We start from the raw sequence: 20,450 nt of genomic DNA on the forward strand, positions 1-20,450 counted from the left end.
GGGATGGGAGGGGAATGACGCTAAAGGGGTCAGCAGCAGTGGGGCTCATCTGAGGCTTTGGGGCCATGTGGGGACATTAGAGGGGGATCGGTGTAGTTGGGTCTGTGTCCTAAGAGGGTCTCTGAGAAAGCAAAGTGGGGCTGACAGCCAGGCAGTGGCCCTTGCTCCCCGAGTGCCATGGACCGTACCCTGCCTGTCGCCCAGGAGCGGGAGCGCCCAGGGGAGAGGCCGATGTGAGCAGAGAGCAGGGAAGGGCCCACGCAGGGTGCGCTGTCAGGGGGCAGCTGGGGGAGCTGCAGGGTTTTGCAAGGGAAAAGGACACCCAAGGGCCTGTTCTGCTCCTGACCCCTGGGCAGACACAGTCCAGGATGGGGGGAGGGCTGGGAGCGGCCTCCTGTCAGCAGCTACCCGCGCGGCTGCCCACCAGGCCCAGGGAAGACAGCACCTGTTTCCTAGCAGGCGCGACAAGCCGGGCAGGGTCCCCGAGACCAGACCACATCTGCTGAGCTGGCCAGAGGTGCTGAGTGCGAGCTGTTGTCCTGCCCTGGTCTCTGCAGTCCACATGCCTGCCACCGGCCTGGCCTGACTTGGGCCTGCTCTCGGGAGCTGCCTCCTCCCTCCTGACCCAGGGTTGGGGGTGGTGGGGGAAGTGTGGGCAGGGGGGCAAGGGCTTTGGAGGAAGCCCGGGACAGGTGGTGGCTTGTGGTCTCTGTCCCTGAGGGCACCTGCCAGGAACTCCTGGGGCTCCCTCGTCCAGTGGATTTTTTGGTTCAAGGCTTCCAAGAGCTTGCCTGGTGTGAGAGGGACCTAGACGCACCAGCAAGTGTCGAGAGGGCAGGGAAGCCTCATTTCACAGTCCTGGAGGCGGGGACAGGCTCTGGGGACCCCCTGCAGAAGCAGAGCCCAATTCCCACAGGACCCACAGAAGCCTCCGTGTGTGTGTGTGTGTGTGTGTGTGTGTGTGTGTTTGTGTGTGTGTATGTGTGTGTGTGTCCAGGAGGCCACTGCCCTCCGGAACAGGCTTCCAGGCTGGCCAGGGGGCAGACAGACCGACCCCTTCTAATTCTGAGTCAGCGGGGCCTCAGGTAGTCACAGAAGAGGGGATGTCTGTCTGGCAGGGGGAATCCAGCCAGGCTTCCCAAGGAGAGGTATCCTTTGATTTGGAACCTGAAAGGGGAATGGGTTGTTGTTGTTGTTTTTAAACTGTTAATTATATGTACGAGGAAGGGTCAGTGTCGAAGGTTTAGAAACTCCAGAAAAGCTCAAAGAAGAAAATAAACACCTTCCATACCCTCAGCACGCAGGGGCCGCCCCGCGTCATGCTCCGGGCGCTCTGGGCGCTCCAGGACACTCATCTGTGCCGTTGGCCATGGGGGCTGGTTCAATACAGCCACCTCCCATCTGGATGCCAGCATCTACGCTGGGCCCCCACGGTGCATTCCCCACCCAGAGCCGGAGGCTTCTCCTGCATGGCTTCCAGTCCCCTCCGAGGGAGGCTTGTTCTCAAGAGGCTGGCATCTTCTTGATCTCCTTCACTGTTGGTCTCTTCCTCTAGACTGTGCCCCTCTGGGAGTCAGGGCTTTGGGTCCCTGCTGTTTCCTGCTGTGCCCGTGTCCCCAGGTCTTGGAAGAACACCTGGCTCCTAGGACGTCTCTAGGAAGTGAATGAATGGTGCGTAAAATGAATGTGTGTGTGTGTGCATGTGTACATATAACACAGAGATCGGGACTCGGGAGGGCTTTTATCCGTCATGGCATTCCATGACAAAAGTGTTTGTGAAGGGTTTCTCGGCACTGGGGAGACAGGTGTGGTGGTATCAGGGCTCATGGGCTCGCAGCCAACAGGTCAGACTGGCTTTTTTGTCATCGCTCAAGATTTTCCTTAACGGCACCTCGGCACTTCCTCCCGGGGCTCTCCATGGTCCAATAACATGAATTTTAACAGCCTCCTGGTATTCCATCATCCTGGATAACCTCATCATTTATTTAATCTGCCCTTACTGTTGGAGAAATTAATTTTCCAGGCTGCGTCAGCATGAGCGATGCCTTCACGGGCATCTTCAAACAGAAATCTCTGTGCACGTCTGTTTCTTGAAGGTCCGTTTCTAGAAGTAGAATGAGTGTGTGAAAGGCACATTTAAGGTTTGTGGTATATGTTGTCCTCCAAAAAGATGGTTCCAATTTGGATGGGATTTTAAAAAGAGTTTTGTCAAGTTTTAGTACCCAAGTCGGGAAATTTACAAGGGTGTATACAAAGACCAGAGACCACCCACAATCCCACACCCCTGAGAAAAATCACTGTTCACATTATGGTTTATTACTTTCCGGATCTTCTTACAATGCATATTACCTATATGCCTATTATATATAATAGGCATAATATATTTATGTATCTATGCATATTAGATACATATAATATGTATTTAAATACATATAATATTTATATGTATTTAACATGCATAGATACATATATACTATATATCAGTATGTGTATGTGTGTGTATATATATATAAATATCCAAAAGAGACTGTGAGGTAGGTCATGTTTCTTCACCTCTGCTCCTTGGAGGGCCTGCCGCGTGGCCACCCACAGGACAAAGGTCGCTCTTCTTGGTATCTGTGCCCGCCGAGAAGATTCTGAGTAGCTTCACTTTTTAAAGTGTGAATTATGCAAATAAGAGGGTTTTTCTTCCCATTTCCAAATATAAAATTATAACATTGAATTATTCTTTTTCAAACTACACACAACTCCCCCAGACATGCGGAGCTATCTGCTGACTGTCTAGAATTTGGCTTTGTTTTTTTAAAAAGTTGACACAATATTGTAACCCTTGTTGGAATGCATGTTCAAGGCCACAGGGGGACAACCTGAGGAAGGAGCGTGGCAGGGAAAAGGGACTGTCTGGAGGGATTATCTGGAGAGTCTGGGGCAGGGGGCAAGGGGGGTTGAGACCGGACAGGGAAAGCCGGGCCAGGTGGTGGAGCCTCAGACACCTGGCCCGGGTGATGGAATGTTGCCGAGAAGCCCTCAGGAGCCACAGAAGGCTTTAGATGGGGGGAGGGGGGGGAACATGGTCAAGGCTGGCTTTTAGGGCAAGAAATCTGCCAGCTTGTGCAGAATGGCCTGGAAGGAGGTAAGACGGGAGGACCTCCCTGGGGCTTGGCAAATATTTTGAGCAAAGGCTTCGTATCTCCTCTGTAGTGGGTCTGGGGTTGTTGGGTGTGCCATGGGCAGAAGAAGGCCAAGCTCAAGGTGGATGGCCAACTCCATCTCCACCCGTATTCGTTTTCTATGCCATGTAACAAGTTGCCACAAACGTAGCAACTTAAAACAACACCCACTCGTGATCTTACAATTTCTATAGGGCAGGACATGACCTTACAGTTTCTACAGGGTAGGAGTCAGGGCACAGCCTGACTGGGTCCTCTGCTCAGGGTCTCACCAGGCTGCAGTCAAAGAGGCCTTTGGGCTGAGGCCTCACCTGGAGCTCAGTGTCCTGTCAAGCTCATTCAGGTTTTGGGCAGAGCCGAGTTCCGCGCAGTTGGTTGTAAGACTGAGGCCCTCTGCTATGGGGGCCACCCCTCCACAGGCAGTTCCCAACAGGGCTGTTGGGCTACAAAGGCCGGCAGGCAGGAGAGCATCTCTGTGCTCTGAGTCCCTTCTTTCAGGGAAGACCTGACTCTCCTTTAGAAGGCTCACCTGCTTAGGTCAGGCCCACCCAGGATAATAGATCTCTCTTTCCATCAAGTCAAGTCAACTGATTAGGGACCTTAATTAAATCGGCTAACTTCTTTCATTCTTGATGAAGAGCAAGTCAGAGTTTCCACCCACACTCACACAAGGAGAGGGGACTACCCCGGGGTGAGAATCGCAGGGCCATCTTAGAATACTGCCTAGCACCCCACCTGTCCTCTGCGGACTCCTTCTGATCTCCAGGTGCCCACTCCTGACCCCCCATATCGCAAGCTCAGTCCTTCTACGGTGTGAACTAAGGGTTAAGAAGCTCTCAAACACACTCTTTGCAATATGGAAAAGAGTTACTGATGACCACAAAGCTTCAGGACCTGCGGGACTGAGGGGGTGGTCATAGGTAGTGGAGGACTGCTCTGGAAGGGGGCCACTCCCTCACAAGGGACACAGCGGGGTGCAAGCACATTTTCTATCTTTAAAGAGCTCTTTATGCAGTTGAGACTACTGCACTGACCTGCTTGTTCTGTTTCTCTATTAGGTTATTAGCCACAGGACAGAAAACACCCAGACAAGCAGATTGCAAGCCACGATGAAAATTTAAATTATAATATTTACCTTTGGGTTTGTGTCCTTCTCAGAGTTTTTACATTGCCAGGATGAAATGTGTGCTGAACAGCTCCGCGCACACTGGTTTTCCACTCCCCCCGCCCCCGCCACAATGTTGGATTCCTTCTCAGACGCGGGGTTTCAAGACGGAGTTACTGGCGACAGCATGGGAACGGTCTCATGACTGCTGGGACAATTTCCGGGAGGCTTGTGCCAATGATGTTTACGCTGTGGCCCCTGCTGGTGATTTGGGATTTGCTTATCTTTCGAGAGAGGGCTGGGTCAGGCGCCGGCTGGAGCCCTGATGGTCACCCAGCCCTGTGCCCAGCAGTGACCACACAGCGCCCCGCAGGGGCGGGTGACAGAGGTACAGGGGCTGGGCACCGAAGGGCCCCCGAACCGCGTGTGCTGGGTTCTCAGGGCAGGAGACATGCTCTTGCACCCCAGGACAGGAGTATTTTGACCTCAGCTCTTCTCTGTGCCCCTCAACCATAAACACCAAAGTGCCCATTTATAGAAGGTAACTCTGTGCCCACAATCCCATGAGGTGGCTTCGGTTCTTATTACCTGTTGTTAGCCCCATTTTACAGAGGAGGAAACTGAGGCTCGCAAAAGTGCCTCGCCCGAGGTAAAACCGGCCTTTACCTCCCAGGTTTTGGGTTTTGCGAGAGCCCAGACTACGTTTTCTCTTTCTTTCAATCAAGTTCTTTTATTTCAAACAAACAAACAAAATAGAAGCAAAGGCACAAGCAGTGTCCTCTCCCAAGGCTGCTTGGCCAAATGGGCAGAGGGAGTCAAAGAGAGAAAGATTCCAAGTTCTCCCAGCCCGGGACGGGGCCTTGGGCACCTTATCCTCATGGAAATTTCTATCCCGGGACGGGTGCCCAGGGGGCTGCCCACGCAGCTCTGCAATTAGGGGGACATAGCAACAGCCTGTTACAGGGAGGGCTGCCGTGCCCCCCTCCCAGCTCCCTGGGGCAGCACGTGTAAACGATTAAGCCAGTTTGTTTTCTCTGGAGTGCTTGGGAGGAAGTGACAGTGCCATCCTTGTGGCCCAATGGCAGGGCCGGCGCTTCCATGGGAAACAGGCCCCCAGCTTTTTCTGAAGCTGGTGTTCTTTGGACCTGCCTTCTAGGCCCCAACTTCTGCCCAATGTGACCCCATCTCTGCTGCGGGCCACCCCAACCTGGCGCTGCTTCATGGCACCCTCCCTTTGGATGAAAAATCTGAACGCTGGAGCTCTGGCCGGTGGCTGGGCTGGCCTGTCACTTGCTTTCGGTTCAGTGCTTCTCGGGAGGAAAGAGGCCTGCCTGCCTGGCTGCCAGGAGGGCACGGCTCTGGCCACCCCGTGGGCCACTGGCCTTCGCTGGTGCAGATTCCTGGGCGGGGGGGAATGGTAAACCCCTCACGAGGGAGGAGGCTGCTCGGACCAGGCTGGCCCCCAGCTCTCTTCTGGGTGGAAGGGCAGGCCAGCATCTTCCCGACACCTCCACCAGGCAGGTCCTGCTTCCAGAGTCTTCTTCCTCCCGGATACTTCCATGTGCCTAAGCCAAATCCTGGCCACCACCTGGCCTCCCTCGTCTCCCTCAGCTCATCATCCTGTCCTTAACCCCTGCCCCTGCTGTGTTTGGAACACCTCCCAGATCTGCCCACATCTGGTCCAGACTCCTGCCGCTCCTCCCTGGACATCTGCCCTGGCCTCTGCAGGGGCCTCCCTGCCTCCGTTCTTAGTCCTATGGCCACTCCTCCATACAGAACCCGGGGGTGGGGGGTGTCCCTCTACCAAGCCAATCCCCTCTGTGGCTTCCCCACCGCCAGGATGACATCCAAACTTCTAGATCTGGCCACACTGGCCCCATTTGAGCCAGCCCCTGCTTCTCTCCACCTTCATCCCGCACCGGGAGATCCAGCCCTGGAATTGTCCCCGCTGGCCCAAAGAGACAGCTTTTGGCTCACCCCAGGGCCTTCACACATGCTGTTCCCTTGGCCAGAAACACTGCTCTCCCCCACTCTTTGGCCAGTTCTTCATCCTTCCAGGACACCTCTTCCAGGAAGACTGTCCAGATGTCGTAGACTAGGTTTGGGACTCCCTGTGTTTGGTGTGGCCTCTGCAGCAAGGGACCCCATGTCAGGTCTCTGCAAGGAACCCCATGTCAGTTCTCTGCTCTCTCCTCAGGGCCCCGGCACGCAGCAAGTGTGTCCTATTTGTTCAGTGAATGAATGGTAAATGGAGACCCAGAGATCACTTAGCCCAGGCAGAGGCCAAACTGAGCAAGACAACTCCTCCCCTCCACACACACACCGTCCAGGGTATAGAGGTCTCCCCTGCTCTGGCTGTCCTAGTCAGGTGAGCCTGAGCCCCTCAAGACAGCAGAATGCCCCCTCCCCACGCCTTCAGCCAGAGCCCCTGCCTCCCTCACCCTCACTCTCTCGGGCTGACAGAGTCCCAACTGTCCAGCCACAGAGAAGTCACACGGTGAGCGTCCTGGGTCTTGTGTGCACATCAGAAAAGGGCAAAGCGCCGTGCCCAAGAACCCAGTATTCATGGTGAAATCCCAGATGAAGTGTGGGGAAGATCTCGCGGTGAATGGGGGAGAATGGGGAGGGGTCCTCTCCTTACTCAGAGGTATAATTACCGTACCTTCTAACACAAAAATGGGGATTGTCCCTCACGCAAGGATTGTCATGAGGCTTTGACCTGTTTGAGGTCATCTAGGAGACGTAGCCCATGGAGGGCGGGGGGGAAGGCTGACACTTCGGGGCACTTTGCTGCAGTGTGGACAGAGCAGACTATGGGAGGAGAGGTCTCCCTGATTGGCTCCATCAGGGTATGATCGCCGTGTCACAACTAGGGCCGTCACCAGGAGGGGCTGGTCATCTTTGTGCCCTCTGGGGGTCGGGGAGTGCTGTCCTACTTCCTGGGGGCTGGTTGAGGTCACTATCAGCAGAAATGACTCTGAACTTCCCTGGAGGGTGTGCCCCACAGAAGGGGCTGCGTAGGGGGCCAGGTGGAAGGGGTGGGCTTCCAACCACTCCCTTCACCCCAGTTTCCTACAAACTCCCTATAAGTGATGTCATTAGCTGGGGGTATGTGTGTCCTCTGTCACCCCCAGTTATCATCTGCAAAAAGGTGGGTGGACTTGGATAAAGTCTTCTGGTGTCCTTGGCTGTTAGGACCACTCCTCTGTCCTTTGACCCGTGTGGGACCTCCACTCTGCACCCCCAGTTCTGGGCCATTTGCCTAGGCCCAGAAGGGTCCCACACCTTCTGCATGCCCAGAGATAAGGGATTTAATTCCAGCATCTGCCCCCCCACACACACACACAGTCTGGCCAGTCCAGGAATCCTTGGTCACCCACCCTGCCCCCCACCATAGGGCAGAGGGGACACTCCCTGCCCAGACAGGGAAGGGATCCTGCCCAGAGTCACATGGCGGGGTTTCTCCCAAACACCTAGGTGCCCGTGGCGTCCAGGGCAGGACTCTGTCCTCCTACCCGACTCCCCACCTGTGGGGCTCTGCCGGATGATGGAGGGCTTCATTCACAAGAAGGGGCCCACATGAGGGCAGCTGGCCCCGGCACGGCTGCAGGCCAGAGCAGGGCCCCAGAAGGCCATCCACTCAATTGCTTGGCTGCCCTTACCCGCCCTCCCTCAAACTTTTTGGGGCTTAAATTTTTTTTTTTTTTTTATTTCTTAAAGACAAAAGCTTTTCGGTTTTAATACACAAAATAAATGCAGTCCTTGGTGGGCTCCTGTGCCTCTGGCTCAACCCCTCCAAAGGTCATGGGCCAAAGTCTCCCACGGCTGTAGACAAGGGGCTCCCAGCATCTCAGCAGCCTCTTGGGCCCAGGAGTCCGGACTGGAGAGAGGGGCCAGGAGAGCCCAACCAGCCTGTCCTGGGGACAGCGGACAGGAGAAGGTCACTTTCACGTCTGCTATCTTTGCCGTTGTTAGACCGGGGAGGCAGTGGGGTCCTGGGGGGCCGGCCGTCAGTTCACCGTGGGCACCTGGCTGTGGTGCAGGCTGAACTCCTTGGCCTTGAGACGGAGGCTGGCGATACTGTTGGCCATGTTGACTCCCGAGGTCGCAGGGCCCGAGCCTCCAGGGCTGTAGGGCGGCACCGTGCTGGGGGCGACAGAAGGCACAGTAGCTGTGGCTGGCATGCTGCCCAAAGCTGACCACTTCCGGCTGCCTGCCCTGGACCCCGGCCTCTGGTCCTCCTGCCTCCCCTCCCCACTTGACTCTCCTGGGAAGCCCTCCCCCCAGGGGCTGGGCATAGCTGCGGCTGCAGGATTTGGGGAGAAGTCAGAAACACTCACAGACAGCACCGGGACACAGAGCAGCCTCTGTGGGTTTGTGGGCATCCCTCCCTGGACCAGGAGCCTCCCGAGAGCAGAGCCTGGGTCCTGCTCACCCCCAGTACCTGTGCTGGGCCTGGCGCACAGCGGGATGGAGGTGGAGGGAACACACACCTGTTCAGAAGGATGCCTCTGGGTGGCTCTCCTGCTCCACGTACGGACAGGGCGGGAGAGCTGGCCACCATGGGCATCATGAGGACTCTGACCCCACAAGCCCACCTGCTGGATCTCGCCTCGCACAAGACCAGGGCTCCAGCAGAACACCTCACACAGACTAAGGGTCAGGTGGCACCCCCTGGAGTTGTGGGTACAGAAACATAACTCCCTAGCACTTCTTCCCTCTTCCTTCCTGCCCTGCCTCCTTTCTCCAGCTTTGACCAGAGCAAAACTGCCCCAGAACTTGGCTCTGGACCCCAGCCAGGCCCCCTGGGCTAGGGAGGCCCTTCCCTCGGCCCTCCGAGCCAGGGAGGTCAGCGCAGGGCGCTGGGGCTCTCCTGCCAGCCCAGAAATCTTCCTCCTGGTTTCCAGCTTCCTCAGGGTGACAAGGGTTCTTCATGCCCCCTCCAGACGGGCTTCATCTTGCCTCTACACATTCATGCACACACGTGCACACGCACGGTTATGCACACACGTACACACACGCACATGCATGCACACTCCTGATCACGTGCACATACTGATGTGGAAACACTCGTGTGCAACACTCAAACGCACACACTCGTAAGCACACACACACACCCTGGCCCACACCCTACTCGGCCAACCCGGGCTTCAGGGGCGCCTGGGCACCAATCACAGCTCCCTGCGGATCCTCAGAGGCATCTGGGCCCTAAGAGGCCCCGCCCCCTCCCCACCGGAAGGGGTTCCTGCTCTCACCTGTAGGGGGACGAGGCTGTCCAGGAAAGATAATCGGGACTCAGGGCGGTGGGCCGGGGAGCCACGGGCTGCTCGATGGCGGCCTCCTGGCTGTAGGACTTGAGCAGCGAGGCGGAGCGGTTGGCCAGCATGGCCCTCTCGTTTCGGCGGAACTTGGCCCGGCGGTTCTGAAACCAGACCTGGGGGCGGGGGAGGCGTGTTGAACGGGGAGCAGCAGGCGGCAAAGGGGACCCACGTCCTTTGGGATGCAGTGCGTGCCCGCTCTGCCACCAGCTGAGGACTGGCAGGTTCCCCTCTCTGGGCCTCGGTTTCCTTATCTGTAGAACGGGGATGCTTCTGCCGCGGGCTAAGCGTGCGTCGGAGAAAGGGCGAGTGAACGCGCGGAGGGGCGCGAACACGGGCCACTTGGCTGTTGCAAAGCTGTGGCTGGAGAGGGGCGTGCTGTGCTCTCGGTTCAGAGCTGGCAACGAGCAGACCTTAACACTTGAGCACGACTTTTATTTAGCAAAACCTTTCCCCGCCAGGCACTGCTCTAAGCACTGGACAAATAGGTGAACTTTCATTCTCCTAAGAACCCTATACAAGAGACCCGCGTGGTCCTCACTTTCCAGGCAGGCACCTTCAACACAGAGAGGTTAAGTAACCTGCTCAAGGCCACACCAGCGGGTAGGTGGCGGGGCTTGGATTTGAAGCCCAGTTCTCGGGGCCTCAGACGCTCCTGCCCCTCAGTGCCTGCCCTCCGCGGCTCTGTGGCCCCGAGGGAGGGTCCCCCCGGCGTGCGCAGCGCTCACCTGCACACGCGCCTCGCTGAGGTTGACGCGCCGGGCCAGCTCCTCGCGCACAAAGGCGTCGGGGTAGTGCGTGCGCTCGAACACGCGCTCCAGCGCCTGCAGCTGGCTGCTGTTGAACGTGGTGCGGTTCCGCCGCTGCTTCTTCTTCCGCTTGGCCGCGCCGCCGCGCCCTGGGCTGGGACACTCGCCTGCGGAGGGGCCGAGGGTCAGCAGGTGGACGGCCGGCCGGGGCCCGCCCTGCGCCCGGGGCGGAGGTGCCAGGGCCCAGAGGGTCATGACTCAGGCATTAGCTTGGCAGTTTGCACGGCGCGCCCTCCTGGAGCCGCCCCCCTCTGCGGATGGACGGTCCAGCCCCGAGAGCAGGAGCAGATCCCTTGAATTCACTCCCTCCTTCATCCCTTCCACACATATTAACTGAGCAGCTGCTGTGTGGCAGGCGCAGTGCCCACGGGGAATAGAATAGTGACCAAAAGCAGTCGGACCCCTATCCTGGAGCCAGGGCACAGACTCCTCCTGCCACAAGGGACAACTAACCAGGTCAGGGAGGCCCAGGAGACAGTCAGCACCTGACCTATGCGTTGGGGCACCGTAAACCCTCCGTGGATATTTGTCGTGAAACTATAAGGACACATAACCAAGAACAGTAGGGGTCACAGTTTCTTTTTCTTTCTTTCTTTCTCTTTCTTTCTTTTCTTTCTTTCTTTCTTTCTTTCTTTCTTTCTTTTTCTTTCTTTCTTCCTTCCTTCCTTCCTTCCTTCCTTTCTTTTCTTTCTTTCTTTCTTTCTTTCTCTTTCTTTCTTTCTTTCTTTCTTTCTTTCTTTCTTTCTTTCTTTCTCCCTTCCTTCCTTCCTTCTTTCTTTCTTTCTTTCTTTCTCTCTCTCTCTTTCTTCTTTCTTTCTTTTTTTAAGATTTTATTTACTTATTTGACAGAGGGAGACACAGCGAGAGAGGGAACACAAGCAGGGGGAGTGGGAGAGGGAGAAGCAGGCTTCCCGCCGAGCAGGGAGCCCGATGTGGGGCTCGATCCCAGGACGCCGGGATCGTGACCCGAGCCGAAGGCAGACGCTTAACGACTGAGCCACCCAGGCGCCCCATGGAGTCACAGTTTCAAGGGCACACGGTGGGCAGGCTCTTTAGCACCCACGATCATTGCTCACAGCAATCCTGTATAGACAATGGCGGCCAACCTCATCACCCCCAACTTACAGAGGGACAAGGGAAGCGGGTTCAGGGAGGCCAAGGTCTCTGGCACGAGTTCAAGTGGTAGAGGAGGGATTTGAACCATCAGGCTGGCACCAGAGTCCTGGTCCTATTCACCAAACCCACCTGGCCGGCTGCTGAAAGCAAACTTCCAGAAGGCCCCACAATGCAGAAGGGTACCTTTCTGCACCCTGAGCGTCTTCTGTGTGCCAGGGGCTGTGCAGGGTACGGGGGAGAGACGGAGCAGACTGAGGGAGGCAGGCCCCAGAGTAAGACGCCCAGTGCTGTGGGACAAAGGTTACACCAGGGTGCAGGAGGATACTCAGCTCTGGCGGGCCATGGGGAGATGATCAGGGAAGGCTCCTCGGAGGAGGTGGTGCTCGAAGTGGGTTTTGAAGGATGTACAAGAATTTTCCAATCAGATCAGAGGGAGGGATTAGAGGCAAGGCACAAGCGGTGGGGATGATCAGGGAGTGAACCCCAGCAGAGGAGCTGACCAAGGGTCTATGCTGGCCTCTGATGCGGGATGGGCAGCTCAGGTAAGGACGCACAGCATAACCCTGGGGAAGGCATGGCATCAGCAACTATTACCTTTTAGACCCATCCTGTCCCTTGAGGGACGTTCACAGCCACTATTGCCCCATTTCCATTTTATTGAGGGGCGGAACTGGACTTGACTATTTGTCCCTCAGGGCCCAGTTCATTGCCCACTCCTCCAGGGAGCCCTGGTGACCACCTGAGTCCACCTGGGATCCCCTGCAGCACTCACCCCACATCCACGCAACACCATCAAGCTCAGCACTTCCTTATGCATCTGATCTTATTAAAAATGTAAATTTTAATAACCAAGTAATGTCACTGCTTGTCACAGTACTAGATTCAAATACCAGAAAAGGGTCAGAAGCAAAACAAAATACTCCCCTCTCCCCAGCTCTACTCCCCACACTTTACAAGATTACAAATGTACATTTTAAAAAATTTACAAGCATGAGATCATGCTGAACACCCTGGTGCTTCAACTTGCCTATCGATAATTTTCCAGATACCATTCCATCTTGGCACAACAAACATAACCCTCTTTATATGGATTGTTCCCCACACTCTATTTTCTCTAGTGTTCCCTCACTCCACCTGGGGGAACTTATTTTTTATTTTATTTTTTTAAGATTTTATTTATTTATCTGAGAGAGAGAGAGAGAGAGATCGCAAGCAGGGGGAAGGGGTAGAGGGAGAAGCAGACTCCCGGCTGAGCAGGGAGCCCCACTCGGGACTCGATCCCAGGACTCGGGGATCATGACCTGAGCTGAAGGCAGATGCTTAACCAACTGAGCCACCCAGGCGCCCAGAACTTATTTTTTAAAGCAGTTTTTGCTTTATCCTTCCAGCATTGCTTTTTGCAAATGTAATAAAATACATATAATATTTTCTCCCCCTCTTCTATCAAAAAGTAGCAATAGCACGTACTGCTCCACGCCTCGCCTTTTCCCACTTAGCAGTAGAACCCGGGGATCCCTCCATCCAGTGCATTAGAAATCATTCACACTCCTTTCCGCAGCTCCCAAGCACTTGGCTGGGGGACTACCCCGGGGTTTATTCTCCCAGAGCCCTATTGATGGACACCTGGCGCGTTTCCAATCTTTTGCCACTAAAAGAATGCCACAAGGAAGAACCACATGCAAACATGATTTTCTATTTTCGCCAGTGCATATTTGGGACAGATTCCTAGAAGTGGGATTGCTAGGCCAGTGAGAAAAATGCTAGAGGTGGCCAGATTCCCCCAAAAGGCTTCCCACCAGCGATGTATGGGGAGGTCTGTTTTGCCCAGTTTGGACAACAGAACATTTTGTCAACCTTTTGGAGCTGAGTCCATACCTTGTATTTTTGCTTCCCCAGATACACAGTCTCGTAACACGTCCAATATTCTTCGCACAATGCTGGGTATTTGCTCTGCTGAGCGTCTAGAACATTCCAGGCCCAGTGATGAATACCACTCAATCCCTGTTTTCAAAGAAGCTCCCACGTTAGCAGGGTTTATTGACTCTTGAGCAACCAACTGATTCGATTTGAGGCTGAAGCGTTCCATGCGACTGATAAGTAATGATCGTGGGAGCCGATGGGGGTCCTGTCAGGCAGGACACAGGGCGGTCCCTGGGAAAAGATGACCTTACAGCTGAGTTTGGACTGGTAGTTCAATCGGTAGGACAATTCTGCCTCCAGGGGACAATGTGACAGTGTCCGGAAACATTTCTGATGGTCAGGACTGGGGGTGGGAGGTACTATGGGGGTTGAACGGGTAGAGGCTGGGGCTACTGATAAACGCCCTTCAGGACAAGGACAGGCCCCCACACCAAAGAATTATCTCGTTCACAGTGCTCACGGCGCTGGCCTAGCTGAACGTTCAGGACTGTTGCAAATGCAGGAGTCACATGTGGGGGCAGGGGGTGGTGGGGAACGCGAGTGGCCCTAAGGGAGCCGCCTCGTCCCCTAGCTGGGCTCCAGCCTTCTCTCCTCACCCCTCTCCTCCAAGAAAAGGCGAAGATGGATGAGAACACCTGGTGCCTGTGAACGTCTCTCTGCCCTGCGTCCCTGTCCCCTGGAGCAGGAGGAAAGCTAAACCAAAACAACAAAGGCCCACGAGCTGAAAACCGGGTGGTGATCAATAGCCCCAAAGCAGGACAGAAGTTTCTGGAACACCAGCCGTCCCAGAGACGATTTCCATCCCCCTCTAGGCAACGCTGTTTGGGCACACACCCAATGCAGGAGGCATTTCAGCCAAAAAAGGAGACTTTTTTTCGAGAAGTTTCTGAGCAATTCAAAACGGAGGGTGTTTAAATGAAAACCATTTTGCAGCTTTCGCCCCCGCCAAGTGGGCGCCGGAAGAAACAACTCGGCTCTTTCGCTGGTTAAACTGTGTGGTGACTTAGAGCCGAAACCCTCACTCAAAGCCATTTAGCGCCAGGACCCCCAGCAACCCCAGGCCTCCCACACCAACACCAGCTGGTCTCCTCCCGTGTCTGGGATCCACTTTCTCTGGGGTCCCATCAAGGCAGCTTTGATGCGGCACGCTCAGCAAAAGCTGGTTTAGCCCACGCGTGGTGCCAAGCATTGCCCATGCTTCCACGCACTGAATCTCTGCCCCTGGGGGAAACTGAGGCTGAGGTTGTCCCTCTGGGTTGGAATTCCTGTTTGTCAGAAGGTTCAGCAGGCCCAGGCTGCGGGGGTCTCCTCCCTCATCCACCTTCCTCCTAGGGAAGGGGACCCAGAAGTCTGTTGCAATCTCAGTCCTGGCTCTAGAAGCCTTACAGCCTCATGTCACCTCACTGGTGTGGAAATGACCCTGGATCTCCATCCTGGCCTGGGGGGGGGGCAGGCGGAATGACAGAAGTATGTCCCTCGGCACCTCTTTGTTCCAAAGGAAGACCTCACCTCTGGGAGCTGTGAGGGACAATGGTTTGCTCAAAGTCACACATAGTTCCTATGAGGAGTAGAGTTTAACTCGGTGCCGAGAGCAGAGGAATTCCTCGATAAATGGTCACTACCCTCAGCTTTGTTGCTTCCGTGCAAGCGGTTTTGTGCCCGAGGTCAAGGGTATTTCTCCCCAGCCCTTTGGTCCCATCACCCCGGCTCATGGTAGAAAGACGGTCCCCCCGCAGGGCGCCTGGGTGGCTCAGTCTTTAGGCATCTGCCTTCGGCTCGGGTCGTGGTCCCGGGGTCCTGGGATCGAGCCCCGCATGGGGCTCCCTGCTCCGCGGGAAGCCTGCTTCTCCCTCTCCCGCTCCCCCTGCTTGTGTTCCCTCTCTCGCTGTGTCTCTCTCTGTCAAATAAATTAAAAAAAAAAATCTTAAAATAAAAAAGAAAGAAAGAAAGACGGTCCCCACTGTGGGCAGAAGCTGAGAGGCAGCCGAGGCCGAGGACACCTCAAGCAGCATCCAGCAGGTGACCCGGGACTCGACCTCTGCTTCCCGGTGGATGTGCTGGATATTTGTGACCGGAAGCTCCTGAGTCATCTCCTGAGAAATGGATGGTGGTGAGCCTGTGTGTCCCCCGGGGAGGGGGCTCCACGCAGGGACTTTCAAACATTTGGAAAAGAAATAAATAACTCACTAAGCCTCCAGCCAGCGATTACTGGGGCCCCGTTCTTTCCAAGTCGGGCTGTGCCCCAAATCTCCTTTTGTTCAGTAAAAGTCCCGCTTTTCTCCAGGGTTCAGAATGAAGCCCAAACCCGGCCGCGTTTACACGGGCTGCTTAGGTTTAGTCGAGAGGGGCTGGATCGGGGTGGGAGAGAAATGTATTCGGATGGGGGGAGGCCTGCCACACTCTGTCTCCCTTAAAACCAAATTACTTCGTCCCCGATTACATTACAATATAAAAAAATGACTTGTGCACAGTTTTCTGCCATTAAATTATTTCACACATACCATTTATTTGGCCAACTGCGGGCCAAAGACGTTTAAAAACTCTGCTCTCAGCCAAATGATCAAGTGTTCCTGGCTCCTCTCCCCTGCACCCATGGTTTTTCTTATTCCGTGTAATTTAAGGGTCTAAATAGTCTGGAGGGAATTAACTGCAAATTCTTCCTAAGACAAATAAACCCAGCCTCTTCGTTTCTGCCTTTCTCAAGCTGTTGAGAGACACTCTCTGTTTGTTTTTGCTTCAAATAGTCAGTTTGCGCCTGACCCCAGGGCTGCGGCGAGCTCCAACCCAAATAAATAACTTTTATTAATTAGCATTTATTCTGACCAAATAAGCCCCTCTCCCCCCTCCGATGTGATCTCTGCCAACACGTTCACAAAAATAAACAGTGGGTCCCCAGGACCTTGATGTGGATTTAACAAATTAACACCGGGCCTTGGTCAAAGGAGCTCCAAGCTGCAGAAATATTTACAGGCAGGAAAGTCTGAGGAAGGAAGTAGAGGTGGAGGGCCCAGAGGGGACTGCAAAGGCTTCAGCCCCCACTCCCAGGTCTCCTGGAAGAGATGAGGGTTCCTTTGAGGGACCCCTGGGTCTCCCTTGTCGGGCTCAGATGAGCATTCTGGAAACTGCCCTGAGCTGTCACTGAGAGCCACCAGGAGGCGCTGAGGGTAATCGCTCACCTCCTCAGCGGGGAGAAGGAACGGGCCGGACAGCCCAGTGGTGAAGGAGGCAAGCGCCACCCCTCCAACCTCCCCACCGCCCCACCCCCGCTCGCCAGCGGAGTGGCCGAGGGAAAACCTCTGAACAGCTCCCAGCCTCGGGAATCTCACTGAAAAATGGGAACAACAAGGAACTACCTCATTAACCCTACACGGGGGCTCTTAGCCCAATTTTACAGATAAGGAAACTGAGGCTCCCCGGGTGAAGCAGCATGCCAAAGCCATAGGACTAGGAAAGGCCGGAGCTGGGCTTTGAACCTGCAGGTGGGCACAGAGCCCAGGCTCTTAGCCCCCTTGGTGTGGGGCAGCCAGCCCTAAGAGGGTCTGCACCCCCCGTTCCTCCTGCAGGGGGATTTCTGAGGGTCTCTCCACGGGCTTAGGGTGAATGGTACAACCAGGAGGAAGGAGAATGAAGGCCGCAGAGGTATTTCTGGAGCTGGGTGGGGTGCGTGCCGGAGCTCCTGGGCACACAAGCTGGGGCCTGGAGAGGCACGCAGGAGGGAAAAGCCTGCAGGCTGCCCAGCCAGTGAGACCTACCGGGGCAGGGCCACAGTCAGGCATGACACTGAGTCAGGCCAGCAGCATTAGAAGGAAGAAAGGAAAGAGTGACAGGAGGGAGGAGGAGGGAGAAGCATGGTCCCTGGAGCCCTTCCTGAGGCGGCCAGCCCCACTCCAGCCAGGATCCCAAGCAAGGAACGCAAGAGCTGGTTTCGTGTCCAGCCAAGCTGACCCTGGTCCCAGACACTGAGCGACCAGGCCTAAGACACAAAGGAGGGGCTCAGGTCCTCTGGGGGTATCACACAGGCAGACTTCCTAGCATCACCACCCTGGAGGCCCCCAACAGCCGCAAGAGGGTCAGGCAGGCCTGTCTCTGACCTAGAGGGAAGCCCAGAAGGGGCCAGGACCTACCCAGGGTCACACAGCAAAGAAAGTGCACTCCCCTGGCCCTTTCTTTTCTTGATGCATCCCTGGTAGCCAGTTACCGAGGAAAATGGAGAGAAGAGGTAGCCCCAGCCCCCCACCCAGGCCTGGGCATGGTGAACACAACAGAAGGATGGAGCCTTTCTCTAGAGGGCCTTTCTGGCTCTCTCCACTGGATGGGCCTGGTCCTCAGGAGGGCGCAGGGGTGCTGTCCCGGGTCTGCGGCCTCCTTGAGGTTGGTACTTACATTGGACACACCCACCCCTCACTTGTGGACCCCTGCGTATATCGTTCCCAGGCTCGCAACCCCTCCTTTCTCCCTCCCTGACTCACTTTCATGTCTCAGCAGAACGCCACCTCCTCGGGGCAGCCATCCCAGACCCCCTGTTGTAGTTGTGTCACACTGTCGAGTAAATGTGGGGTCATTTGTCCAACAGGGCCTGGAACTTACTATTTTTTGTCCCTCTGGAACCCATCACAGGGCCTGGCTTAAGGTAAACGCTTCACAAATATTTTTGGAGGGTTGAGTAAATGAATGAATGAACAACCTGGGACTCTCACGCCCAGACTCCCGTCCCTGCCCCCAGGCCAGTGACCAAAATGGTTACAAGGGAGCCTAGGCAGGCGTGGGCTGACCCTGGAGTCTGGAGGAGACTGGGGGAGGCTCCCACAGATCCCCTAGAAATCTCAGCAGAGTCCTAGAGACACGGCTGCCAAGCATCTGGGTCTCTCTGGCGTCTGGAGCCTGTCCCTTCCATGCACAAAGACCATGACATGCTGCATACACTTCCACAGGATGACTGGACCCCCTCAGAAAACCCAGGGCAGGGTCCCGGGCACCAATGGGATCTGCCTTACCAGACAGCATGAGCTCCTACCCACCGCAGGGCCTTTGCCCAAGCTGTCCCCTCTACCTGGAGCACTGCACCATTTCTGCCTGACTCAGGTTTACCCAGTTTTTAGTCTGAGCCTAAATTCCCTGCCCTAAGAGGTTTTCCCAGCCCCCAGGCCAGGCCAGATCTCCTCGTTACAGGCTCTTGGGCCCTCCCCGCTCCCGCACACGTCTGTAATGAAGTAGTTTTTCTCTTTTGGTTTATCTACTTCATGCGTATCTCTTCCATTTAACTCAGCACTAGGAAGGCAGGGACTGGGTTTGCCTTGTCACCTCTATAGCCCCAGGACCGGGCAAGAAGTTTGGTTTAAAAATATTTCTGAATGAATGATTGTGTAAATGAAGGAACGCCTCATCCCAGAAAGCAATGGGAAGTCCCAATATCCAAAGCCAGTATGCCTTCCCCTCCAAAAGGCCAGACAATGGTTACTTAGATGTGACACCCACAGCACACGCAATTAAAGAAAGATGAATCGGACTTCATCAAAACTCAAACTTTAGTCAACACCATCAAGAAAGTGAAAAGACAACACACAGAATGGGGAAAAGGTTCACAAATCATATGTTTGGCGAGGGGCTTGTATTTAGAAGATATTAAGAACGCTTAAACTCAACAATAAAAAGACAAGTCATCTAATTAAAAATGAGCAAAGGATCAGGGCACCTGGGTGGCTCAGTCAGTTAAATGTCTGACTCTTGTTTTCGGCTCAGGTCATGATCTCAAGGTCGTGGGATCAAGCCCCTTGTTGGGCTTTGCGCTCAGCGTGGAGTCTGCTCAACATTCTCTCCCTCTGCCCCTCCCCTAGCTCGTGCGTGCTAGCTCTCTCTCAAATAAGTAAAATAAATCTTTAAAAAAATGAGCAGGGGCGCCTGGGTGGCTCTGTCGTTACGCGTCTGCCTTCGGCTCAGGTCGTGATCCCGGGGTCCTGGGATCGAGCCCTGCATCGGGCTCCCTGCTCCGCGGGGAGCCTGCTTCTCCCTCTCCCACTCCCCCTGCTTGTGTTCCCTCTCTCGCTGTGTCTCTCTCTCTCTGTCAAATAAATAAATAAAATCTTAAAAAAAAAAATCGAAGGATCTGAATAGACATTTTCCCAAAGAAGCTATATAAATGGCCAACGAGCATGTGGAAAGATGCTCATCATTAGTCATCAGGGAAATGCACATCAAAACCGCAATGAGACACCACTTCACACCCAGTATGATGGCTAGCAGCAAAAGGCAGATATTAACAAGTGTGGGCAAGAAGTTGGAGAAATTGGAACCCTCGTGCACCGTGGGTGGGAATATAAGACGGTGCAGCCATTTCGGAAAAGAGTCTGATAGGTCTTCAAAATGGAAAATACAGAGTTACCATCTGACCCAGCAACTCCAACTGTAGGTATAAACTCGAGAGAAGTGAGACACATATCCACACAAAAACTTGTATACAAATGAACGTTACTTATAATAGCCCAAACTTGGAAACAACCATCCATCAGCCGATGAATGGGTAAACAAACCACAGTCTGTCCACACAAGGGAATGTTTTTTGACTGTGAAAAGGAATTAAGTGCTGATTTATGCTACGACACGGACGAACCCTTAAAAACATTCCTTATGCTTAAAAATATTATGCTAAGTGAAAGATGTCAGTGCCATCCATGAAAGGCTGCATAATGTATGATTCCAATTTTAAGAGATGTCCAGGGGCGCCTGAGTGGCTCAGTCGGTGAAGCGTCTGCCTTCAGCTCAGGTCAGGATCCCGGGGTCCTGGGATCGAGCCCCGCATCGGGCTCCCTGCTCAGCGGGGAGCCTGCTTCTCCCTCTCCCTCTGCCTACTGCTCTGCCTACTTGTGATCTCTCTCTCTCTGTCAAATAAATAAATAAAATCTTGAAAGAAAGAAAGAAAAGAAAGAAAGAGAGAGAGAGAGAAAGGAAGGAAGGAAGGAAGGAAGGAAGGAAGAAAGAAAGAAAGAAAGAAAGAGAGAGAGAGAGAGAGAGAGAG

General features: G+C 54.6%; 1 protein-coding gene across 1 annotated transcript in view; it reads right to left on the reverse strand.

Annotated features, from left to right (window-relative positions):
- Window positions 1-7,986: 7,986 nt before the first annotated feature.
- The window catches only part of PRRX2 (paired related homeobox 2), a 45,802-nt gene continuing 33,338 nt past the window's right edge, over window positions 7,987-20,450 (reverse strand). Inside the window, exons 2-4 of the mRNA XM_025888720.2 lie at window positions 10,322-10,509; window positions 9,531-9,709; window positions 7,987-8,421 (exon numbers count right to left, since the gene is read on the reverse strand). Coding sequence (XP_025744505.1) covers window positions 8,286-8,421; window positions 9,531-9,709; window positions 10,322-10,509 — 503 coding nt within the window. The 3' untranslated portion in view covers window positions 7,987-8,285. The remainder of the gene's footprint in view (window positions 8,422-9,530; window positions 9,710-10,321; window positions 10,510-20,450) is intronic.

The sequence above is a fragment of the Callorhinus ursinus genome, unplaced genomic scaffold (assembly GCF_003265705.2).
Source record: "Callorhinus ursinus isolate GAN/ISIS: 27379988/994484 unplaced genomic scaffold, GSC_fseal_2.0 scaffold24, whole genome shotgun sequence".
Lineage (NCBI taxonomy): Eukaryota > Metazoa > Chordata > Mammalia > Carnivora > Otariidae > Callorhinus > Callorhinus ursinus.